This window comes from Vespa crabro, chromosome 1 (genome assembly GCF_910589235.1).
Source record: "Vespa crabro chromosome 1, iyVesCrab1.2, whole genome shotgun sequence".
NCBI lineage: Eukaryota > Metazoa > Arthropoda > Insecta > Hymenoptera > Vespidae > Vespa > Vespa crabro.
Window position 1 is genome coordinate 6,583,194 of NC_060955.1, and position 26,624 is coordinate 6,609,817.

Sequence of the window (26,624 nt, forward strand, 5' to 3'; positions counted from 1 at the left end):
TCTCAACTCTCCTCTCTTCATTAGCCACTTCGTCCTGATCTTAAACGAGATCTCGAACGTCTAATCAACGACAAGAACGTAGACACGATATAGCCTGATAACGCCTAGCCAAGTTTAATCGCGTGGAATCGTTTTACTCCCTCCCTCTCTCTCTCTCTCTTTTATATATATATATTTTTATATATATATATATATAATGTATATGTATATATATATAATGTATATAAGAGAAATAAGAGAAAGAGAAATATATATATATATATATATATATATATATATATATATATATATATAAATGTATATATAAAAAGAAATATTTTATATCAGGATGTTCTCGTTTATCTTGAAAAAATTGGAATATCTTTTAAGGGACATATCAACATTTTTTTACAAATTTATTTGGTGTGAAAAGAAACATCATAGGATGACAAAACTTTCTTTCTTTCTTTCTTTCTTTCTTTCTTGTTTTACAGGTTAAATGGCGACGGAAATTTCCAAATCAAATTCATTTTTCTTTTTAATGGTAACAATATATTTTTCATTTCGTAGTACATAAATAATAAATTATATTATGAATTTGTAGAGTATAAAAGTTTATATCGTTGGCTATCCCTTATGCTTCTCAAATTACCAAATGTTATATACGTATACGTGTGATAAGAAGTTTGGGTCTTTGTTTACAGAATGCAATCGATGTAGCCGACAACAAGCCGTGATACAAGTTTGCATTGTTTAAAAACTTACGAATTTATGACGTAATTTTTATAACATTTTACGACAATAAATGACTTCATACGATACGCCGTTGAATTCGTCACAATAAATTTCATCGTACTATAAAAGAAAAATATATGGTTTCATTAAAAAAAAAACTTGGCTTTGAAATTTTCACCTATAAAAAAAAAAAAAATTGGCATCATATGCATTCCCCTTCGTACTGAACAATTTTGTAAACAAATTCATTTTTTAATAGATTCAATCCTTCACGAGATACTCCAATTTTTCAAGATAAACGTGATATCATTCGTTTGTTTATATACACATATAATATATCTATCTATCTCTTTCTTGATAAATCGATCAAGAAAAATCCTATAAAATGAACCTCATCAAGAATATTCGTAATATAAAAATTTTAAAATATGTAATTCATAAAAAGCAGCTGAAAATAAAAAAAAATAAAAAAATTATAAATTCTTTCGATCATTAATAAATATTTCTAATGTCCGACAAAAATATTTACTGTTTCATCTAACATTCTTGATTAGACAAAGAGGAAATACTTAAGTTAATATACTTTAAGTTAATATTTCGAACGAAATAATCGATAGCAAATTTGTACTAGAAATTTTTTATTCGAGAGAGAAAAAGAGAAAAAGGGGGAAAAAAATATGTATCATACATATCGGATAACGAGGTACATATAAATAGCATATACCTTGTCGTAGTTCGCTCAAAATGGCATGGATTTCGCGAGTGAGAAGACTCGAGAGAAGTCGATAGACGTGCTCGAGCATTCTCTCTCTCTCTCTCTCTCTCTCTCTCTCTCTCTCTCTCTCTCTCTCACTCACTCAATCTACCTCACTCTCTTTCTCTCAGTGGTGTAGAAATCTTGGTCGTCGAAGTTAGAGTTCGTGTGTCGGTGGTAGATAGATAGGTAAGTTCGAAACGCACACGGCGTTATGTCGGTTGCGTTCGGCGTTTCCGCTTGCCGCGAAACTTCCGTCCAGCTCGGTGGATCGTAAAATCTAATTACCCATCGCTCTGCTTAAGCGCAAAGCGTATTACGCTTCTCGGCTTTCCTTTCTTCGCGCACCAGCAAAAGGGACACTACTATGTATAATTAAAGTCCGAAATCGCACGAAATTTTCGAGGCGCGAACACTATTGTACGAGACGAAAAAGAGAACAAATTTTATTGACAAATGAACATCATCACTCTTTTCAGTTAAATATAATCGCAAGTAAAATCATAAAAGAAAAATCTGTACTATATATATATGTATACACACACATACACACACACACTATATAAACATGTATGACATATTAAATCAAAAAATACAACGATGTAAAATATAAATCTATATTTACCGATAAACGTGCCATTTTCGTATCACACAATCTTTTCAAAAGTATCCGTTATCTATCTGGACACAGTTACAATATTAACTCTTACAGTACCGCACACAATGCCGTTTATAATATAACAATTTCGTTGGACAAAGTCAACAGAAAATAACGTTTGAAAAGTTTACGTGAAACAGCCAGGCAATACCTGGCCATTGTCGTCGATATATATTCCTCGTTATAATGTAGCGAAATATAAAAATAAAATAACGTAGGATATTACAATAGAATTCATTTATATACGAAGCAATATTGTCAGAATGTAATTAATATTATTTGTATAAGAAAAAAGGAAAGGAAAGGAAAGAAAAAAAAATTAAAATTACACTTGAATCATTATTTTATGCACTACTCCTATTCGATTCTCTTTTAAATAACAACGCATAGAAAAAGAAAAAAAAAGAAACAGGAAAAAAGAACAGAAAAACAATAAAAAGCCGATATAAGCCAACGAATTGTTTCTGAAGCCGCCTGCCTGTTTAACGAAGATAAAAACGTACATGATGGTTAATGGATTTATGATGGAAATTCGAAGAAACGTATCACGATTTTCGCGAACGGATTACCCGGCTTTTCGAGGTTTTTCTGTTGTTTTTTTTTTTTACCATGCTAGGACACGATGAGAGAAGAGGAAAGAAGAGGGAGAGAAAGAGAGAGAGAGAGAGAGAGAGAGAGAGAGAGAGAGAGAGAGAGGAAGAGAACAGTAGGTGATTTCGTGGAAAATCTATCCCGATTTCGCGCAAACGCGCGGGCTATTAGGGAAAGTGCACGACGTATCGTATCAACGATCTCTCTCCCCTTCATTCCCTTTCCTCTCCTACGGTCTATCGACGTCGATGGATAAAACAGCAATCTAACAAAATGCCCGTCATCGGTGGATCGTGTAAAAAAAAAGGAAAAAAGAGACAGACAGAGAGAGAGAGAGAGAGAGAGAGAGAGAGAGAGAGAGAGAGAGAGAGAGTGAGAGAGAGAGTGAGAGTGAGGGTGAGAGAGAGTGAGAGAGAGAGAGAGAGAGAGAGAAGAAAAAAAATGTTCCTGATACGCTGAAAAGCACTCGGAAGCATAAAACGAGAGCATCGGACAATGCCATTCCAATTCATCCCTTCGTATATCCTCGTATATATCACCATCCACCTCTCCTCCTCTTATTCCACCTCTACCACCACTTCCACCTCCACCTCCACCTCCACCTCCTCCATGCTTCGAACTAACCCTGGACCAAGGGTATTGCTGTGCGCTTCGATGATGGATCAAAACGGCGAATAACGAAAAGCACGTTCGGTTAACGAAAGGGAGTGAGACGGATGAAAAGGTAGATAGATAGCTAGATAGATAGATAGACAAATAAAAAGAGGAAGAGAGAGAGAAATAACAGGGACAACACGCTTGAAAATTTTGCTACAAAAATCGGGGAATAATACTTATAAAGATCGCTGATCCTCCCTCGACATCATAGAAGAATTAAAAAAAATCCTACGTATATGTCCATCGCGTGGAATAAACATACAATAGCTTTTATAAGAAAAAATAGAGAAAGAAAGAAAGAGAGAGAGAGAGAGAGAAAGAGAGAGAGAGAGAGAGAGAGAGAGAGAGAGAGAGAGAGAGAGAGAAAGGAAGAAAAAGAGTACGAGCGCGAGCGCGCGTGTGTGTATGTGTATGTGTGTAGTAAGTCGTTAACTTTCACAACCGAGAGGAGTAAAAAAGTGAGGGTGAGAACGAGGGCTAGACAGTGCGTATCGAAGGAGGAGGAAAGAGAGCCAGAAAGCTGAGACACCATCTTTATTGACGCAAATGGCAATTATCTCAAGAGCGAGAAAGGTCGCTCTTACGAAGCTAGAGAGAAGGAAGGGCGAAAGGGCATAGGAAGACGGAAAAGAAGGGAATATATATGTATGTATGTATGAGAAAGAGAGAGAGAGAGAAACAGACAGACAGACAGATAGACAGAAAAACAGAGAGAAAGAGAGAGAGAGAGAGAGAGAGAGAGAGAGAGAGAGAAAGAGAACAGGTAACAGGCAGTAGGGGAAATTGAAATACTTCCGCAATTTCTGCGGCCGTCGAACGATTCCATCGTCTCCTTTCGATCTAACGAAGCGGATCCGTTCTCTCTCTCTCTCTCTCTCTCTCTCTCTCTCTCTCTCTCTCTCTCTTTCGTTTACTCCGAGGGAGTACACTAGTTGCCCTGCCCTAACTCCCGCGCAAAATCCTACCAAGATGGTGTTATCAACTAATTGGAGGTCCCGCGAGCATTACGCAACGCGCTGAGAGGCTGTCGAGCATTTCCGCCTTATCTGCTTCACGATTGCTAACCGCAACCGTGAAGCAATCCAAACGAGCCATGCGCAAGTTCTTCGATTTTTTTTATCGATCATTCCTCCATTTAAATGACTCGACGATATACATATATCCGACGCCGACGATAATGTTAGCTTCTTTTACAAAACACCCATCGTAATTTCATGAAATTCATTTGAATTAATTGCTTGTTTCCTTTTTTATTTTTTTCCAATTATTAAATTATATCGTTATTATCTGTATCATTATTCATCTTTATTATCATTATCATTATTATCATTATCATCTTTTTTATTATTATTATATTATTATTATTATTGTTGTTGTTATTATTTTGATTACGAATCATCATTAATTTCGACGAATTAATCTTAAAACCAATTGAAAATCTCACATAAGTATTAATAATATCATCGTTGATAAATCCATGTGCGATTTATTAATTTAACGTTGTCAAAAGTAATTAAACATTAAGGAAAAAATCGAAATATAAAATGGATAACAAAATTAGATTCGATCGATCCAAAAGTCTTGTTAATCGGAAATTGTAAGTATGTGAAAGTATTATTTTCAATCCGCATAATTAACTTAAAATCTTATTGTTATTCACTCGATTTCAATTTCGATATTCACGATAATGCTCGACATTAGTTTAAAGCAATCGGCTGCCACAGGAAGCACGTACGAAAATACTAATCAGTGTCAACATCGACGTGCGATAATTAGAGCAATAATAAACGGCAGCTGTGCAGGACTACCAGTACATGCAGTAAACAACTTCCATCTCCTCTCTCTCTCTCTCTCTCTCTCTCTCTCTCTCTCTCTCTCTCTCTCTTTCCCCCTTCAACTAACTCTTGTTCGCTAAACCTAAACCTAATACAGCTAGTTAGACTTAACATAATGTGTACGTGCGAACATACATACATATATCGATCCATAACAACGTGCAACGCAAAATGTGCGTCCACCACCATACGAGAACCCTCCAAACGAGATTTAACGAGATTGGAAATTTATTCAATGAATCGGATATGAATTTCGTGATACACGTTGAATGCAGAGCTCGACATGCTCACTTCGCTATTCTACATCAAGACCTCTTCTCTGGAATACCATCATGAATCATCCTTTCTATTTAATAGCTGTAAAATATATCACAAAGAAAAAAAGATAGAAAGAAAAAAAAAAGACTAACCAAATACGAATCGATTTGTCATGTAAAATTTTTCGTTTGAACGCTGACAAACTAGCCTTGAAATTTCCAATATCCCTCTTGCTATGTCATCCCTAAGAGTCGTACAGAACGATTCGTTTCGAGGGTCAAACGTCGCGAACTCAGGATATACGAGGAGGAGGAAGAGGAAACAACGACCGTACGATCGTGAAATTCGAGTTCGAATATAAACGGTTGACTCGAACTCGACCGAATAAATTTACGAGTTTGGGTTGCGTCAAGATTAAGATCGGTAAACTAAAGCAAAATCTCTCTCTCTCTTTCTCTCTCTCTCTCTGCTTCTCGTTCTCTTTCTAGAAAGGGTGGAGAGGAATGGTTGGGGGTTGGAAGTACTTCGAAAACTGGTATCGATAATCGCTCGGTTATGATAATCTTCCGGCGGAACCCACGGCGGCGCGTGATATGCATTTAAATTGCGTTTCGATATTAAAGCGGCGCGTGCGTTTCCACGTCTAATGAATTTCACGTACGCGCATACAACGAACACGCACACGTTCATACAACGTCTCTGTGTTCGTACGAGCACGAGAGGATTCAAGTAAGTACTCGTGGATGCACGTACACACGTTCGACCTGACATATTGGCTAATCTATGAACTTTGTCCCTCTTCCCCGTACAAAAAGGACTCATCTCTTCGAGAGTTTCGAGAACGTGGGCTTAACGATCGAGAGAAATTCCTTTCGAAATATAAACTCTATGAGTCGGAGAAATATTCCCTGAATAGCATACTTTTTCTTTTAGAATTAATAAAATACCTTAATCTTGTATGTTACGTGCGCGCGCGTGTGTGTATGTGTAAATATGTGTGTGCGCGCGTGGATGGAAGAAGAAAAATGTACCTAATAAAAATTAATTAAACTAATTGAAAATTATTGGGTATTTGGATTGTCGTGAACGATAAATATGTAGAGCAAAGCATAGTAAATGGAATTAATAATTTCCAGAAAATTACTTGACGTTCTTCTCTCTTTCTCTTTCTCTTTCTCTTTCTCTTTCTCTCTCTCTCTCTCTCTCTCTCTCTCTCTCTCTCTCTCTCTCTCTCTCTCTCTCTCTCTCTCTCTCTCTCTCTCCCTCTCTCTTCTTTCTCTCTATTAGAAACTTTGAGCTTGTTCATATTCGCGATATAATATGAACATTGCAACGCCCGAATACTCTTTTAAAACGACTGAAAACTGTTAGCATCACATTGACGCATTAACGACTTTCGAGCGTATAAATTCTCCGGAATTTATGATATAAACATAAAAAAATTTGTAAAATACCTTTCCGTTTAATAAATCGTTCCTATAAAAGCTACCGCTATTTCATTAAATTTATTTACGTAAGCAACGACAAAGACAAGGATAAAGTAAAAAAATAAACATACTCGATCAAGGAAGAAGAGATTACTTCGTTTGCGTCAATCAAGCCGAATGAAAAAATGTTGAAAGTGGATCGAAAGAAAATGGATTAGCCTCGATGAACTTACTGTGTGTGTGTGTGTGTGTACTATCTATGCTATCTAAAGAAGGTACACGCTCGATCTTAAAACTTTGAAAACTTTCATCGCGAGACAAACTTTCGGTCGACGTTTAAACTCGACCGAAACTTTGAAGAGGAATTTCAAAAACAAGAAGAGTAAAATACAATGTAAAAATAAATACACGAATGACCGATGTGACAAACTAAACTCGTATATCAAAAAACAAATAATTTTCGTTAAATTTCATTATCCTACTCTTACATTAAAAAAAACTTTCGTAAACAGATCGATCTCCCGAAATGAATTCATATTTGAATGAGAATGTTTATCATGCTTTGTTGCTTTCTTATTCGTCGTTAAAGCGTTAATTTAAACGTATGCGAAACGACATGAGAAGAACTGTTGAATACAAAACTTCTATGAGAGACATAATGATCATTATGTATTCGAACGTTAAGAAAAGTTTTTAGGTGCGAGATATAATTTCCCTTCGGCTGTGACGACAAATAATATTATCAGACGGAATGAGAGACCGAAAGATCGAGGAAAAAAACAAAAAAAAAGAAAGAGATAAATAGATATATAGATGGATAGATAGAAAGAGAGATAAAAGGAGAGGGTTTGCGAAATAATGAAATGAAAATTACCACGTAAATGTCTCCAGTAGAGCTTTCGAGTCGCAACGTCAGCAACATTGAGTCTCGCGTGCTATTCTCTCCCTTCCAAGGTTTACCATCGTAATTTCCGTAATGGTTGCCTTCGTAACGACGATTTCGACGACGACGACGACGACGACTACTACGACGACAACGACAACGACGATAATGATAAGGACGAGGACGGACCCTTCCGGCTCTTTTTCGCAAGCTAAGTGCCCACGCAGCCTGCGTAGCCATCGTGTCTCATGGTTACAACGAATTGCTGTTATGTTATATATATATATATATATATATATATATATATATATATATGTCTGTATATATATATATACAGACATATACTAGCACTACGTGTTCTACCTTACTCTGCGTCTCGAGTATGCTTCAAAAAGCGCTCCAACGTTTTAGCGACAGCAGTAAAGGAGAAACGTCCGCGCTAAGTGCGAAAATTATGCTCCCTATGAAATTACGCGCGTACGCGCTACACCACAAACGTGCATATATACTCTCTAACCGGCCAATCATTTTCTTATAACTCTTTCCTTTTCTTCCTCTCCTTATCCCTATTCCTCCCCCTCTCTCCTACTCCGAGTCCCAATCATCGAATCTTTGGTCTAAACTATATTTCGACGTTGTATGTACGTTTATGAGAAGTAACACCTTTTCATTTCGTCCTACGGAAAACTGACAGTTAGTTTAAACTTTGAGACCACGTAATGCAATACATTTCGATTCACTTCTCGAAAAGTTTAACGTGTTTTCGTGTCACAACGACGAAGAATAATGGCGTTATGTTTTTTCGTTACGAAAGCTAACGCATGTTTCAGTAATCCATCACGAAATTTAACACTTTTAGCTTCTAACTGTAAAAGTGATTACATTAAATAGATTGCCAAGCGTTCTATTGCAATAATAAAAATATAAATGTTTCTTTTTTAAATGAAACAAAAAACAATTTCTAATAAAATAAACGGAACTTAATCAAATATAAACAAGATAAACCAATTTATTTAATTGACAATATTATTATAAAATTGAATTAAATTCTCTCGGGATAAGACCTTTAAATATCATTACTAATAAATCCTCTTACATATATATATATATATTTTTATATTTTTTTAGTTGAATTCTAATGTTGTAGGCATCTTACAGTTTATATTCCATAATAGTATCCTGTTTCAAAACGTACCGTTTCAAAATTTTCATTTCCATATTGTTTTTATAGAAGTTACATTTAACGTTTATTTAATTCACATTGCAAACTTATCTCTCGAATTAAAGCGATTCCAAAATAAAAAAAGAAAAAAAAAAGAAAAAGAAACACAAGCAAAATTTTTTCGATATATCTTTGAAATTACATATATATGACAGTAACTTTTTTTTAAATAAGTATGAATTATGAATGTACTAAAAATTGAAAGTTGATACTTTTCGTAATGCATATCAATCAATTCGACGTTACAACTTGATAATAATAGAACAATAAAAACATTTTCACGCGCGTTATTCGTATAAATGTAACCAAAATCAATCTATCGCATTCAATATAACTAAGCAAATAAAATTATGTTAAATCATATAATGAAACCGCTTTATACAATATAACGATAATATAATAATAATGTTAAATTAATTACCATTCGCATCTACATATAAATATTTATATAAATAAAATAATATAATATATTTGTATATATATTTTTATTTAAATCCTTTTAAATTCTTTATTAAATGATTTCTTACGTTGAAAAAATTCCTAAATAAATAAGACATACAACAAATGTACGTGCAAATATCGTTTTTAATCTAGAAAAACTTTTAGCTTCTGAAAAAATAAATAAATATTTCTGACACGATATATATATATATATATATATATATATATATATATATATATATATATATATATATATATATAATATCTTTACAGCCGCTCCCAGCGATCACGATCGATCGAATTCCCACTACTAATTGGGCGACGACACTCCTCGTCCACTTCACGTCCAAAAGAAATGAAAACGCACTCGAGCGCACGACGATGTAATATCGCGCATGAGGGCAAGCGTTTATTGCCAAGCACTTACTCTAAACGCTTTATCCTCGACCAATGGTGTCTTTCTCTTCGGCTCCATGGGACGTCTCTTATTTTCTTTTTTCTAGTTCTTTTCTTCTTTTTTTATTTTTCTTTTACTCCTCGTTACTTCTCGAACTCCTTAGTTACTCTCTCTCTCGAATCAACGAGCTATTATAGTTAAAAAATGAAAAGTTTATTTGATTTTGACGCTAACAAAGTATTCGATTAATCGCTTAATCTTATCGTTGTTAACATCTCGATTGACCTTCAAAGTTGAATTTTTAGTTTTGAATTTTTTTTTTCACGGAAGAACAAAAACAGAGAGGGTAGAAAGAGAGAGAGAGAGAAAGAGGGAGAGAGAGAGAGACAGATTCGATTATCTTCCCTCTGTATAGAAGAATGAATATTTACCAGGTCCACGATGTTTAACACCATGAATATATATGAAGTCGAAGTGGGACGAAATAAAGGAAGAAAGGATAGAAGATAGGAAGGAAAGAAGGAAGGAAGGAAGAGAGGAGAGAAGGAAGGAAGGAAGGATAATCTTTAATTTAATTTCAATGTTAAGACCAAAGGAAAAAATAAAAGAAGAAAAAAAAAGAAGATTCAAATATAGTCCTTTTAAAAGATCAGATTTTTCTTTCTTTCTCAAAGAAAATCTTTCAATTGAGAAAACAGTAACGCTCACGCATTCTTATGATTCTCAAGATAGGCAACAAGTCACGAAGGATGATACCAATGGTTCCACTTTAAGAAGTGGTTGCCGTAAAAATCGAAGGACTGATCCTTTCTAGTGACATATTGAAAAGAAATATAACGGAGGTAGAAGAAGATGGTGGTAGGCATACACAATGAACAACGTCCAACGTTGTGGACTGGGAGGACAATCGGGGCACAGTCTTAGAGGTATAATCGGGCTTTGTCCAAAGTTCAACGAGAGAGACACGATATATCTATGTATATACATGCAAGGATGGATTAAAAAGTCTTCCTCGAGTACTTGCTCGCTTACGCGATGCGCAAACACTCAAGAAATATACGTAGTACACCATCAAAGCTGCATGATAAATGTAGCCACGGTAAAAGACGGAGATAAATGCGGTAGTTTAGGCGAGCCTTTCTCGATACCACTCTTGCTGCTTCTTCTACACCATCGACGGACGACGACCGAACCCATACAAATGAAAATATATATACTATATACTTTTATATTTGTGTGTGTGTGTATACATATACACATAGAAATAGATAGAAATCCAAAGCAAAAAGCAGGTTTCTATTTATCTACACACGTACACGATACACACCGATCAAATGTCTTTAAACAATTCCATAATAACAAACGTTGCCGGAACTAGGATGACATTGTAGCAAATGAAAAGCCTTTCCATCAGATCGATAATGATCGTGCGGTTAGATGCGCTCTTCTCCTGGTTATAACGAAGCGTTTAACACTCACCTACAGTACAACATGTAGGAGGACAAGCGTGATAATAATAACATCGACGTCGATCGATATCCTTTCATTTACATATTACGTATATATCCAAGTCGATTCTGTCCTATACATTTAACAAAAACGTACGATAAATGTGTGTTCTCTCCAATAATAATAATAATAATAATAATAATAATAATAATAATAATATAAAAAAAAGATACTTTTCGGTAATACGTTCTATATAGAATATTACGTAAAATATTTTAAAGAAATATAGTTAATAATATACACGTATAACTAATTGTAAGATCATTTAACTATCGTGATAATCCAAAAATATTAAATGAACATTCGTAATACATTCCCCTGCATAAATTGGTTAATACTGACTGTTTCCCTCTCTCTTCCCCCCCCCCCACCTAACGGTAGGTAAGCCGATTACGATCGACTAATTTCTGGTAATTAATAATAACGATATAAATACAATACATTCGTGAAGATATAACGACGTCGATGAATGCATACAAATATCCTACTGTTTATATATGGAATATTATATTGAGAAAGATAGAAAAAAAAAATAGAAAGAGAAAAAGAATCATGGAAAGAGAGTAAGCCACATAAGTAAATATATATATATATATATATATATATATATATATATATATATATGTACATAAGCATATATAAATGGTTTTGTAAAAATAGCAGGTTCTCTCTCTGATATCTCGTAGTTTGGATGGCTTCTTGTCGTAGTCGTAGCCGTAATCGTAGTCGTCCATAGTAATCTACCGCGTACTATGAAACTTCGTTTATCGTTCTTTATCGTACACCTGGGTTTCTAAGAACGATATGCGTGGGTCGAGACAAAACGATACCGCCGCCGTCAAGCAACCATCAAGTCGACGTCATCGACGTTGTCCTTTGAACGAACTTAAAAATCCGAGATTTTTACCTCTTTCCTCTTTTCCATTTTTAAAGCAATCGTATACCTTCCTTTCTAAACGATAGAGATGATTTATCGAGAACTCGACGAGGTGTACTGTTAAAATGACGATCCAACGACGATGAACTTTTCGCGGGCTCACTTTTCCGCGATAACGAGAGAAAGAGAGAGAGAGAAAATCGAAACGACGACGACGACGACGACAGTAGTCCGTTGTGAGAAATTATTAGAGAAATAATTTCCTTTCGTTCTCACTTCGTCTACTTCGAGGAAGGTAAACGAGGAAAATTCTGATAACGTTTGTAATTCTCCTCGTACTTTCTAAATCGTCTTTTTGGATGCCTCGTCGAAGAAAGTCGAATTTAATCTACGAAATCATCCCAGTTTGTCACCTCCTCCATCCCTTCCTCCTTCTCTTCCTCCTCCTCTTCATTCTCCATCGTCACCTTTCGACGTTAATACGTTTTCGAATAATCAAGCTCAGAATCGGAATACAAGTAAATTCTCGCAGCCCTAACAACGCGAATTCTATTGACTGAGAGGAGAGAGAGAGAGAGAGAAAGAGAGTTTCTTTCCCCTTCGACAGCGACTTTTTACCTTATCTCCATGTAAATGAGAAATTTCTTTCTAGCTAACACTTCGAAGAAACTTTACCTATCGTCTCTTACAATGATTTTCTTACGATCTTAGAAACAACTCTAGGCAATTTGATTTTTTTTTCATTTTTTGTTGTTCTTTTTTATTTTTTCCTTTTGCTTTCTCTCTTTCTTTCTCTCTTTCTCTCTTTCAAAACTATATATCTAAGAGAAACATGACCACTGTCCACGCAATAGTATATTTGTCAAGTTAAAAAAGAAATGATAGACTCATTTTATTTTCTATCGATCATTTCGTCTCTCTCTCTCTCTCTCTCTCTCTCTCTCTCTCTCTCTCTCTCTCTCTCTCTCTCTCTCTTTTCTTTTCTTTTCTTTTCTCTTCCCTGACAAGCTCCTATGGAAGCACTCACGAAACTTCCGATAAGGGAAGAAAAGATATTCGCGAATTCGAGAACTTTATCGTCCCTCCCTTTGAGTCCAAGCGTTAAGAGCAATGGCGTCTTTAAGGCAAATGTGAAGAGCGACCTCTGATAAGCGGCTATTGTACGATAAAGTTGCTACCAAGTCTCCCATAACCATAAACATCTTGCGATTTCCTTTTTTTTTTTTTTTTTTTTTTTTATTCATCTACCTTCTATCCCCCGTTTCCTCGACGGTAGTCAAAAAGATAGGACGATTCAGATTTAAAAAAAGATAAAATAATATCAAGTTTCTATCTACATTCCAACTTTGGAAACATACATGCATACATATCTTTTGAATTCAAATCACGTATGAGTACTATCTAAGATTTCTTGACAAAAAAAAAAAGAAAATGAAAGAAAGAAAGAAAGAAGGAAAAAAGGCAAAGACGAGATCGGACGAGACGATAAGTTAATTTCGAAGGGTAGCAAACTCTGTTGGATGTAAAAACGAATATAATTTGTTCTCTTTCGAGATGTATAGCGAAATAAAACTCGATGAAAAAAAAAAAAAGAAAATATCTTAGTCGTTCCTAACGCTTACCTTACTTCTTCCTTTTATAGGTTAAACTCTGGAAAGAACGACGTCCTATTGTTAAAGACTCAACGACACTCGAGAAACTTCTTATTTTGCTTCGATTAAACGAAGAAACTTCTTCCTTTCCTTCGATTAAATAAACTTAAAATTATATTACTCACTTTCTTCGCATTTTCATATAATTCAATGATGTAGTTTCAAAATACTTTCTACAATGATCTTTCGTGAACACGTAACATACGCAGGACTCGATAAAAATACCGCGCAGTTTGAAAAAATCCTAACGAACTCTTCGTTTGAAAAAATCATAACGAACATTATGTTTCTCTCTCTCTCTCCCTCTCTCTCTCTCTCTTTCTCTCTCTTTCTTTTTTCTTTCTTTCTCCGTCCAGTAAAAAAATAAAAAACTCGTTGAAAGTACGAAAGAAAAAGAAAAAAAAAACGAACTCTCTAACTCTCTTTATCCTTCTCTGTCGAATTCTTCGCAAAAACCGTTAAAGATACGAAAGAAAGAAAAAAAGAAAAAGGAAGAGAGAAGCACGACAAGCGTGCCATAGCATCGGTGATAACGACACGACACGACGATGGAAAGAAAAAAGAGAAAGAAAAGAGAGAGAGAGAGAGAGAGAAAGAGAGAGAGAGAAAGAGAGAGATAGAAAGAGAGAGAGAGAAAGGAGAGGGAGAAAAAAGGGAAAGAGAGACATGCCGAAAAACTCTGTAAAAGTTTGCAAAGTTCGCACGTTGAAAAGGTAAATTCCACGAACGCCATGGCAAAGTAGAAAGAGAGAGATCATATTTCACTCAAGAGTTTCAGGAAGAGGAAATAACAAGAGAATCTAACGTTACACAAACAACACATATAATATATATATATATACAAAAGAAAATAAATTCAATGAAATTGATCGTATTATTTATAAGGAATTACCTTAAGTATAACGAAGTCCATGTCGAAGAGGAAGAAGCAGAAGACGAATCGAAAGATTATCCCGTGTCCTATGGATCCTCCTTGGTACAATGTAGAAGGAGTAAAGGAAGGTTAAAGGTGACGACGAGTACCGATGAATTCAATGGTAGATATAGAAACAAAAGTGTGCAACGCACGTTTAGGGCATTCCTCTTCTCGCTCGACAAATCTTTCGAGCGCTTACGATCGACACTCACGCGACACCGGAAATAGTAGTAACGCGTAGACAGTAGTCAAACATTATCGCTGGACCTATGTGAACCAATCAGGCTCCACCGAAAACTCTTATCAATGCACCCTCGCGATCGTAGATCTAATTCGAAAATAATGATTAATAAATAGAAAGTGAAAAAGATAAAGAGAAAAAACGTTTTGTCGAATGTTCGCGCGACAATGTTTTCACAAACGAAACAAAGCAACTAAGCCAACGCGCGTGACGGCTCGGCGTCGACTGAGACTCCAGCGTGAGTGCTCTCGACAGTCGCGCGGTATCCCCACCACTGCGTATCGCCGCCACCATCGTTGTCGTCGTCGTCGTCGTTGGTAGGCGCGTTAAGAGGTGGGGGAGTTACGAGGACGAGAGCGCGAGACAGGCGTTCGACCGCGCGAATCGCCAAGAAAGAAAATGTCTCCTCTATCCTTCTTTATCTTTTACTATTTACTTTCTTTATCTACATATGCGTGTATATATATATATATATATATATATATTCTATGGATTATCATTTTATTCATACATCGTATTCTCTACGTATTCTCTTCTCTTTCTTTCTATTAATAATTAATTATTGGTCAGTTACTGCTATTGCAAATTATTTTATATATTAATAATTATGATTTATTTTTTAAATAAGATATTTCCAAGGAAAAAAATATTTGTTTCTACTTCTTCCGTTTATATATCATCATTCGTAAAGATGTAAATAATAAGTAACAATGATTGATTGTTTACATTCGAAGATAAAATAAAGCCGGATGATATATAAAAAGACTACATGTATAATTATTGTTTAATGACATTGGGTTAACATGATAATACATTAAGAGGGTCGTCTTTAGCAAGAGGAAACAGACCTGATTGACGGAAAAGTAAAGGGAAACGTAGGAAGCGGATAAAGAGAGTGTGAAAGGACACGAAGAACAGGAAAGGAATAAGAACAAAGAGGCCGCAGACCCTTCCTCTAGTTCGATGCCCGACTAGCAGTCTGCACAATGCACCCTATGCTATGCACTGCTCTTTCTCTTTCTCTGTTCCTTTTTCTTCTTCCCTTTCCTTTCGTCCCTTTCTTCGACCAGTCCAACCTCGCCGATCTCCTTGCTTCTCCTCTCTCTTTCTTTCTCTTATTCTCCCTCTTACTATCTCTATCTCTCTTTTCTCTGACCACAGACCGTACGTTGGTCGCAGCATTTGTGGTTTCGGTCGTTTCTGCATTATTCCCTATCGCTTTCTCCGAATTTCATCTCTTTTTTTTATCACTTCTACTAATCCTCACACATCTACTTTAAAGTAGGGATCGAACAATTCCGTTTAAATACTTGTCTATTCCTTTTTAGAGATTATCGAGGACGAAGGAAAGATCGAAGCAAAAAAGAAGGAAAGAGAGAGAGAGAGAGAAAGAGAGAGAATACAGTCTGGACGCAGGTGTTTCCTCGATGGAAATACTCAAGGATGGGATGGTAGGAAAACGTTAAAAAAAACGAGAGGGGAGGGGAAAAGAAATCGCGGAAGGAAGAGCACTCGAGCGCATGAGAAAAGAGAAGGACTCTGGCATCTCTCGGGAAGAAGAAGAAGAAGAAGAAGAAGAAGAAGAAGAAGAAGAAAAAGAAAGAGAAGGAGAAGAAGGGTGTATGAGTTCGCTTCCTTTCGTCGCATTAATAAGTGTAAACCTTCGTAAAACTCCCACTCACACACCCACACACTCTCTCTCTCTCTCTCTCTCTCTCTCTCTCTCTCTCTCTGAAGTTTAAGGAACCTTCAAGAACCAACCAATTAAATCGCGCTTCGCAAATTAACTTTGGTAATTATGAGTGGGCTTCGAGGACGGCGCGATGAGGAAGGGTTGGAGCGGCTGGATTACAAGCGAGACGGCGGCAGGAAAACTTCACAACTTTTCAGTCGCTTTTTATGCAACTTTTCTTGTTAAGACTGGGATTATGAAATTTTGGCCCCGGACGGTTCTCCTTTACCACTTACGATCCTTCTAATACGTACGTATTTCGTATATCATAGCCATTTTTACGACAGATGCCTGGACGATTCTCATAAGAAAGAAAGAAAGAAAGAAAAAGAGAGAGCGAGCATAGTATGAATCATAGAAAAATTGTTCAATTGGAAACGCAAGATAGGAGTTAACTGTAATAAAGCCTATATCAAAATTGGTCCTCCTTTATCCGGAAATTAAAGCGCGAAAATCGATCTCACAACTTTTCGTCATTCGACTATGAATGAAAAAAAATCGATATTTCTCTATCTTCATCTTTCTCTCTTGTCTATTGCATTGAATAACATTCGATGATCGATCGAGAAAGCCGTCAAAGAGAATTTATCCTGGGGTTTCTTCGAATAAGGATAAATCATTTAAAAAAAAAAAAATAAATAAAAAAGAAGAAAGAAAAACTATAGAAGAATCCTTTTTTCTTTGTCTTTCTCATTGACGCGCAACGAAGAGACAAGGACAGACGCACGCGCGAACTTCGAAAAGGGGTTGTAACTCATTAGTTAAGGATAATGAGACAGAAGAAAAAAGAGACAGACAGAAAGTAACATAAAGGGACAATGACCACGTACGCAAAGGTACGCGTTTACATGCATACATTTGGTTCGGATACACGATCTACGATGATGGTGAAAAACACGTGTGAGAAAGGAAAAAAGAGTAGAAGATAAAAGGGACGAAAAAAGAAAAGAAACCAAAGATAACAGACGGTTTCTTGCCTTTTATCGTGAGCAGCTTTCGAAAAGGACGGGTAGTAAGATATAGGAGAGTGTTGAAGATAGAGAGAGAGAGAGAGAGATGAAGAAAAAGAAAACGAAAAAGGGTAGATATACTTCTATCTCTTACCAAAAGAGGAAAGCTTTCGTGGTGACGAGGAGACTTTTAATTAGCGGCCTGTGATCTGTCAAGCATTTGTAGTTTACCTTTTCTGCATCTCCGACATCACCGCAATCTTGTGATTCGTATGTTCGCACAAGCTAACCGATGCGCGAGGCAAACACTGGAATTTGACGATATTTGTGCGACGACGCAGTCACGTGTTCCTGTTCGTTTCATTTTCTTTCACCATAGCTTCTCGTGACATTGCCAAACGTATTTCTGTCTTTAGTTCTTTCTGACTCTCTCTCTCTCTCTCTCTTTCTCTCTCTCTCTCTCTCTTCGTTTCTCATCGAGCTTACATCCCTCAAGAGTATGTACTCCCAAGCTCCAAGTAATTTGCTAACGATAAGAAACTGCGAAGAGTCTAACGGGAAATGATCAAAGACGACGAAATGAATAACTTTGCGATCAAGCTTCGAAGGAAGGAAGACATCATCGTTCTCAAGAATATATATATATATAACTTTCGTTTATTTGTTTTTTTTATTCTACTTCTTTCTTTCCTCGCGAACTTTCTTATCGTCGAGAAGAAATTAGTTTCCAAAAGTGCGTTGACTTGACGATATCTCTTTGAAATGCACGCCAACACGCAATCGCATACGTAATCGCGTCGGTTTGAAGTTCGCGGTAACGCTCGGCAAAGGGCAGCCGTGAGACGATCAGGTTTCGTAAAAGCGGGTCGAGGTAAAACAGGGCAGCTATCTGCCGCACCATCTTTTATTTATCGTCGGTCATTATGCCGTCTCGTGCGCACGAGTCAGCCCTTTTTTCTCCCTCCTTCCTACTTCCCTTTTTGATCATAGCCAAAGAACGGTCAACAAGAACGTTGATGAAGATCGAGAAAAAGTTCTTTAACACGTTGTGAATCACGTGAAAATAGCCCGGCATCCAATGTGTTAAACGTACCTCTCGTGTACATCTGGTCATCGTTTATTCGTATAACAAAACAATCGCATGATATAACAATTTGTACAATGTAACAAGGATTAATCTATAAATAAATCATATACATATCCTGACGAATTTATGATGATATAACATTAATCTTATTGTTACTTTAAAATAATCGATCTATCTTGTGACGAATCTAATATTACAGTTGTATAATTAATAACAATGAATGATCGATAAATAGAAAATGATCACTTTAACTGTTTCAATGAATCTAACAAGATAAATGTTGTCAACCATATGGATTTTCTATGAGTTCACAAAGAACGATCACAAAAGCGTTTGGGAAACTTTAAAAAAAAAAAAAAAAAAAAAAAAAAGTTGATGTCATAAGGTGGCTTCTACCTTTATAAATTCATTGCACTCTCAAACAGTTCCAGCATCCTCTTCATCTCCTTACTGAAACGCAAGCGAAACGGGTTCGGTATAGTGAGACGGCGAATACGAGACTGTGCATACAGAGCGAAATGACTGTTTGACTTGTTTTAATATTTATGGAAATCGTTGCAACGAAATTAACCGAAACAGCTTTTATTTTTCATTTACAGTATCATCTGTCCTTTCTTCGTTTAATCTTTCATCTCCATTAAGTCTCTTTCAAAATGACTTGTAATCAAACAAATGGATAGAAACGAATATACAATCGAATCGGCATATACTTCAATTTCGTACGATATGATATAATTTAAATTATCGATTTAAAAATGAAAATTTTTCATATATAAATATGATGTCTTTTTATTAATAATGCATAAATACTTACATTTGCTCTGCCAACTTATAAATCGGTGCCATATATTTTGATAATTCTTCACACTTTGCCATCAACTGATACATAGACTTTATATTGTGATCTACGGCATCGCAAGTTTTACATACTGCATCCCTATAAGTTTCCAAACAACCTACGGTAAGCGCGGACGCCTGCAAAGATTATAATTTTATATTATCATAGATAGTTCAATTCATTGTTAAAGTAAATTAAAACATTACATACACTATGTAAAATAGCAGCAAGATTTTCTGTAAGAGCATCAACGGATGTAGCTATCTTTCTTGCTTCCATTTCTAATTCATTTAATACATTATGATCAAGTAAAGGTAACTGTGGGGTTAATGCTTGTCTATATAAACAAGGAGTAGAACTTCGTGATCCTGGAAAAGAAGGAGTTTCTCCCTTTTTTGTAACTGGACTTGACAATTTAATCTTATTTTCCAAGTCTTCCGTTACAAATAAAACCATATCTCCATCCTGCATTACCGTTCCTTCTAATTGTAAATAGCCCATAGCTTTATGATAACTTGGTGGATCTAAATCCTCTTCTTCGTTTGGACTAGAATCTCTACTTCTTAAATCTAATTGATCTGGTCTATTTCCAATTCCATTCATCTTTTCCAGACATTCTCCCAAATATTTTCCATCTATATCAGGAGATTCAATAAGCGACCTCAACTCAGAAACTGGTGGAGAAGATTGGGAATCAAATGATATTTCCGAATAAGAAGCTGTCATCTCATGCATCTGAAATAATGGTATTAATGAAAATTACTTGCTGAAATTACTTTACTTAATAGGTTGAGTCAAATATGATATTTGTTAATTTTGACTTGTTGAGCGTTGATTTTTTTATACGAGAGTTACGTGATACAGAAGGAAATTAAAGAATTAAAATCTAAAATACGAATAAAATTATCATATTCAAAAGTTAGCATTTGACACAACCGAAAATATTCTAACCTTACTCTGTCTTCGTCATAGTCAACAGGATTTTTTTCAATTCGAGTAGTTCCCGTTGGCTTTGATAAATTTTCACCATCTTCCATCTCCATTTTGATAATATAAAATAATTAAAAATATTGTTCAAATGAAATACAATCAAATCTTAGTCAAATGTATCGATTTTACTCATATCTTTGATTCTGTTGTGTATTATGCATACAATGAAGCATCAACGCGATATTTGCGCAGTAACGTCTTGCGCATCTTCCAATCTCGCGCGGGAATATACGAATTTTACTCATAAATTATCATACGTACATATTATTATTCTCTATGAAACGTAAAAATTTACGTTAAAAAATATTAATTGTTACAGAAAGTAAATAACTGAGAGAAACAAAAGTTGTTTTAATAATCCTTTATCAAATAGAAAAATTGTATCATTATTATTATATCAACAATCTGTTACATATATGTTGAATTAATATTTAAAGTGTTCAATACTTTGCGCTCTGGGTTATTAAGATGTTGAATGTATACAGGAAAACAATGATGGGTTGAAAAATTGGAAAGAAAATCTCGCAAATATTGGCCAAGATTTAAATGATAAATGGAATCTTGCAGAAGATCCAGATCTTCTTCCTCTTCATTATCATCTTCTTCTCCTTCTATATCTACGTATAAAAAAAAGAAAATTATTAATATATATATAAATATATAAATAGATCTCTTCAGTTACATACATAAGTAAAGTGTGTGTTGAATCTGTACGAAAACAGAAGAGAACACATTATATAAAATGAATCAAAAAAATTCAAAATTCATAATATCTTACGTAATAAAGTAGATTCATTTCCTGGATCTATTAAAGTTTCATTTCCTTCAGTATCGTCATCATCGTCATCAGATACCTGGCAATTCAATGTTTCATATTAATATTACATTTTAAATTGTATTTTTGATAACATTTGAATAAATTTAAGTAATCATAATATCTATTATATAATTATAATAGATATGCATACCTCACTTTCTTGAGTAGCATTAATTACTTCGATATCATTTGATAACTCATTAATTATTAATTTAAAGATCTTAATAAGAACAGGCACAGTAGTCCATTGAAAAGGTTGTGCTTCTGCTTTACTTCTGGTCCTTACACCAGCTTCATTTCCTATGTAGAAAGTGTATATATAAATTTGTATACACACACACACACACACGCACACACACACGAGAACATTTGTTTTTTATTTATTTCAATAAAAGTCAAATGAAAACAATATGACCACAATAAATGAAATATTTTACTTTGTAATTAACTCAAAGACAATAATACCCAATAAATTCCTTACCAGAAAATATTTGGTCCCCTTTTACAGTGATTTCATTCAATCTGGAGTCATCGTGTGTTACACCATGTTCCAATATTTTACATAACGCTACAGTAGCTACTTTACGTTCATATCTACCAAAAAAAAGATGTTGTCTGCTAACCCATTCAGACAACACAAAGGCAAGAGCACTTTGCCCAGTAGGGCCAGGTACCGTTGACAAGAAATTTAAAACAGCATCAAATTCTGTATTTATAAGATGAGCATATATCATAATCAAACTTTGCATGACTGTTAATGTTTCGGCCCTTTGCATTTTACTAAGAACAGCTTTTAATAACAAATCAAGATTTTCTCCTAATGTACTTCCAACGTTTCGTATCAAAGTCGTTACTAAACGGCCAACGAAGATTGCTGTGAATTCGCTAGACTATAAATATATAAAAAGTTACTGCTTTGATAGTTATGTTCACTGTGAATTAAAAAATACAATATTTATATTACAATATTACCTGAGGATTTAATAACTGTGCAATTATTTGCAAAATATATTGTAATCCAGTTTGGCCATCGCTGTCTCTATGAGTAGTAACATGGCGTGCAGCTACAGATAAATACGTACGTATCACTTCGCCTCCACTTTGTAGTGTCCCATTATCTTCGGAGTTAAGAATGCAATGACAAGCAGCAGGAAAGGCAGTTTCGATCAAAGCATTACTTAATGGTCTTGGTGAATATTGAACGAGAACTTGTAAGATATCCAAAGCTACTCCGCGAGCTCCCTCTAATAAAAATAAACATAAATATATTTCTAAAATAAATACATACTATGTATTTACATTGTAAGAAATTCCCATACCATCCTTTGATTTATCCATAGGCGTAATGGCCATCATACTCACTAAAGTTGGTATTAAACGAGTTTGCAGAGGTTCAATGCAATTAGAATTTTGAGTTAATTCTTTAAATATATTCTGACACAAATCTAATATTACTGGATCACTATGAAACTTTAAAAAAACTGCAATTGTTAATGGGCATATTTTATTTTCTACAGAAGCAGTAAATGCTTTATCCAGCTGTAAAATTTTATACAAATTTTAAAATGTATTGTAATTTAGAATAAAAAAAGATATATATATATATATTGTGAGTATGATAAATATTTTGCTATTATAATTACCGATATTACTGTTTGAAATGTTTCCATAACTAATATTAGAACTTCTGTAGATGCTTGACTAGATAAATTAAACAATCCTTGAAATATATTAGGTAAGTGAGATCTAATAATATTATTGGTAGGATTATTAGCATCTGCACAGGATATCTCACAGAACCAATAGATAGCTTTAACAGCGCTTATACGAATACATGATGGTTGATTTTCTTGTAAACCATTAACTGTTGCTTCTAGAAATCTTGAGCTCATTTCAGGCGGCATTAATTGAGCATACCTTCCACCGACGCATAAACAACGACCGAGAAGTAACGGTGGTGCATCTACAAAAAATAAATATTATGTAAATAAAATAATATGAAATAATTAAATTACGTTTTTTAATATAAATGCGTTTAAACAATATTTTCATTACTTGAATCATTCAAATTATTTAACACAACAGTATCCATAAATCTAATAATATCAAATTGCAATAATCCTTCTTGTTGTTTTTCTATCACTACATCTCTTGTAATACTCAATGTTAATATGCAAGATTCATGTATTTTCCACCAATTTTCAATACTGCTATTATCATCCCCTCCAGCTTGTAGTCTATTTGTGGCTTCAATATGCCGCGTAATTGCTTCGCAAAGTGCATTCACTGCTCTTTCCTCGAAATGACTGATAACACCCTGAATACAATATTTATATATAATTTGTTCTAATTGAATCATATCTTGTGTACTTACTGCTAAGAATTCCTGCGCCGATATCCTCACGTTATAAGCAAACAAACATTGATCATCTTCTTCTACAAATTGATTAGGATTAGTTGTCCATAACTCAATCTGTTCATCCGTTATTTGCATGAAAATAATTAAATAATAAATTATTTCTTGTAGTAAATTGTTGACAAGGTTTGAAAACTTTTTATGTTCAATAATAGAATGAACAAATTCAAATATAGCAATGATAAGGTTGTTAAAATTAATAATTTCACCTGAAAAGCATAAAAGATTAGAAATTGCTAATATCTGTGTTAGGTTTTTATTTCGTACAATTTTTAACATACCATCAGAATCTACTTCTTTATTATTTGTTTCTGTAGTTCCATTTACTGTTTCTTCTTGATAAATCTTTGCACTTTCAGTTAATGTTTCCCAGACTGGTGGTAACATTTGAGGTAAAAAGTTGGATACATATTTAGGTAACTTTGTAACAAGGCAGTTTATGGCTTTGATAATATCAGTTTTAAGTCCACTGTCACTTGTTGGACCATTAGCGACACGCAGGCACTGAACAAATTTTTCACAAAACATAGGAATAACTGGTTGCAAATATTGTTCTATAAATCCTTTATGATAAATTCCTGTAGCAGCTACGAGATTTGTAATGATCGTAAAAATTTCAACTGCACGGCCACGTGTTCTGATCGAATATTGCTATATAATATACCAAATTTAATACTTTTTTAAATTAATAAAATAAAACCAATATTGCAAAACATTTTAGTAAACTTACACTCTCACTCTGAAAGATTCTATACATCTCTTGTAATATAACAGGACCAACATTTGGTAATTGAGTATCGGTAAGATCACGAGTAAATTCTGTTAGAACTCTCATTGCCCCATGAACAGCATACTCGCTTTCTCCACTCAAACAATTAACTAATATATCAAATAATCCAGACCAATTTTCAGGCCAATCCCAATGTGCTATACCAGATATTGCATAGGCTACTGCTGTACGTACCTAAGTTAATAGATAGATATGTTATATAAATAAAAAATTATATATATATATATATATATATATATATATATATATATACATATATATATATATATATATATATATATATATATACATATATATATATATTAAAAAATTCTTTATAACAAAGGTATTAGAATCAAGTACCTTACTAATAGGTTCACATAATCCAAGTGGTAATAACTCTTTAATTCTTTCTTTAGTCACTTGTTTTAATTCAGGTGGCCTAAATTTTTCAGCTAGTGAAGTCCAATGTGTTTCTACATACTGCTTTAAAAGTATAGATGCTAATTGTCTAATTGGTAAATGACCATGAGGATCAATCACGAATTCGGTAAGATGAATACCAAATTCTTCTGTAACTTCAAGTGCTTGAATTCTTTGTTCAGCAGCTTGTCGAATATCCCGATGTGGAGACAAGATTCCTGTCAATGTTTCGTATAAAGCTTCCTTTAAGGAACCTTGTACATCACTCATACTTGTGCTCATTGTGAATTAGATGCTATCTATTGATTAATATCTATAACATATTAATATTTTCCAATGATATTTATTATACAAATAAACATTAGGTTTTAAAAATGTATTATAATATATAATAATATTATATATATATATATATATATATATATAATAATATTATATATATATATATATATATATATATATAATATAATATAATACTTTTATACTTTTTAACATATATATATGTATAAATACTCTATTACCCAGGAACATATTTTTTCTCTTATAAATTATTCTTATTGTTGTCTTATATTTATATAAGTATCTTCCAGTGTTGCATCATAACTTTTATATCATCATTACTGTAAAGTAAGAAAAAGCAAAAAATGTATATTACTGTAAAATTTTAATCAAATGTTTTAAATACTTGCTAGTTGAGAGATTTAATAATGAATAGTATTCTTTGACACAAAATATTTGACGATCTTTTTCAAAAACCCGGTTTACGTAGCAGGTTAGAAATTCCAATAAGAGATTATATATTACAACTATTATCTCAGTAAGTACATTAATATAGTTATCATAATATTACTTAACATAATCTTTGATATAAATAATTACATATAAGAAAAATAAGTTTAATCATCGTACAAATTGTAAATGTATTGATATGAAAAGAAAAAAAAAATATTGGAACCGGTTGTAACATGTGTCTGTTTAATTTTTTGAATATGACGTCATATGAGGTGTAAAATTGATAACTAATTATTAATATTTTACTAAAAATATTAATGAACTTTTTCTTTTATATCAACAATTGCAAAAATAATCAACAATTAAATATTTAAAACCTGCGGTTCCAGCTCCACTAAAATAACACTAGAGTATTGAAGTGACATTAATTTCACCCAACTTCAACCACAGACAATATACAGGATAGTATAGGATAGTAAATATACGTCCCGCAAGATTTCGTGTTCACAAAACTGTATTATCGATAGAGAGAATATTTTTTTATAATATTTTATAAAAATAAAAGATACATATTATATACATATTAACAATATAAAATATATACGCATATGTATCACATTTATTTTTTAATTAACCAAACTTAATTACATTAAACATTATAAAAATATAAATACAAACTAAATACATTATACAATATTATAAAATAAAGAATATATAATGTAACATAAATAAAGTTCCAAAAAATAATATATCCTGTACAACATAAAAATTGTAAGCAAAATTCTCGAAACAAATAAAAAAATATACATAAAAATAACAATAAGTATAATAAAAACAA

General features: G+C 33.9%; 3 protein-coding genes across 5 annotated transcripts in view; all 3 read right to left on the reverse strand.

The window, feature by feature from the left end:
• The window catches only part of LOC124432957 (PDZ domain-containing RING finger protein 4-like), a 157,208-nt gene extending 141,884 nt beyond the window's left edge, over positions 1 to 15,324 (reverse strand). The window contains exon 1 of the mRNA XM_046982355.1: positions 14,768 to 15,324. Within this exon, the coding sequence (XP_046838311.1) occupies positions 14,768 to 14,788 (21 nt within the window). The 5' untranslated portion in view covers positions 14,789 to 15,324. The remainder of the gene's footprint in view (positions 1 to 14,767) is intronic.
• Positions 15,325 to 18,810: 3,486 nt separating this feature from the next.
• LOC124426331 (BLOC-1-related complex subunit 6) lies at positions 18,811 to 20,833 on the reverse strand. 2 transcript variants are annotated; one of them, XM_046967900.1, is made up of 4 exons: positions 20,596 to 20,833; positions 19,850 to 20,374; positions 19,616 to 19,776; positions 18,811 to 19,251 (listed from the first exon to the last, which is right to left on the reverse strand). In XM_046967900.1, exons 1-4 carry the CDS (start codon positions 20,680 to 20,682, stop codon positions 19,200 to 19,202), a joined length of 825 nt encoding a protein of 274 aa, XP_046823856.1. In that variant the 5' UTR covers positions 20,683 to 20,833; the 3' UTR covers positions 18,811 to 19,199. The 2 variants fall into 2 exon arrangements, with proteins under 2 accessions (XP_046823856.1, XP_046823866.1); XM_046967910.1 differs by having other exon boundaries at positions 20,591 to 20,833.
• A 142-nt stretch (positions 20,834 to 20,975) lies between these two features.
• Positions 20,976 to 26,262, reverse strand: LOC124426323 (importin-9). 2 transcript variants are annotated; one of them, XM_046967878.1, is made up of 14 exons: positions 26,164 to 26,262; positions 25,576 to 25,674; positions 24,995 to 25,367; positions 24,593 to 24,826; positions 24,144 to 24,513; positions 23,821 to 24,071; positions 23,502 to 23,763; positions 23,090 to 23,409; positions 22,766 to 22,985; positions 22,419 to 22,690; positions 21,928 to 22,336; positions 21,598 to 21,746; positions 21,408 to 21,483; positions 20,976 to 21,246 (listed from the first exon to the last, which is right to left on the reverse strand). In XM_046967878.1, exons 3-14 carry the CDS (start codon positions 25,334 to 25,336, stop codon positions 21,038 to 21,040), a joined length of 3,114 nt encoding a protein of 1,037 aa, XP_046823834.1. In that variant the 5' UTR covers positions 25,337 to 25,367; positions 25,576 to 25,674; positions 26,164 to 26,262; the 3' UTR covers positions 20,976 to 21,037. The 2 variants fall into 2 exon arrangements, with proteins under 2 accessions (XP_046823834.1, XP_046823843.1); XM_046967887.1 differs by lacking the exon at positions 26,164 to 26,262 and adding an exon at positions 25,934 to 26,133.
• Positions 26,263 to 26,624: the final 362 nt, after the last annotated feature.

Coding starts and splice junctions, on each gene's coding strand:
- LOC124426323 (XM_046967878.1), bottom strand. CDS start 25,336: ATGAGCACAAGTATGAGTGATGTACAAGGTTCCTTAAAGGAAGCTTTA. Junction 23,764..23,820: donor CGGCGCAGGAATTCTTAGCA/GTAAGTACACAA, acceptor TATTGTATTCAG/GGTGTTATCAGTCATTTCGA. Junction 22,337..22,418: donor CACAGTTATTAAATCCTCAG/GTAATATTGTAA, acceptor ATATATTTATAG/TCTAGCGAATTCACAGCAAT.
- LOC124426331 (XM_046967900.1), bottom strand. CDS start 20,682: ATGGAGATGGAAGATGGTGAAAATTTATCAAAGCCAACGGGAACTACT. Junction 20,375..20,595: donor TTGACTATGACGAAGACAGA/GTAAGGTTAGAA, acceptor CCATTATTTCAG/ATGCATGAGATGACAGCTTC. Junction 19,777..19,849: donor TTGCTGCTATTTTACATAGT/GTATGTAATGTT, acceptor TAATCTTTGCAG/GCGTCCGCGCTTACCGTAGG.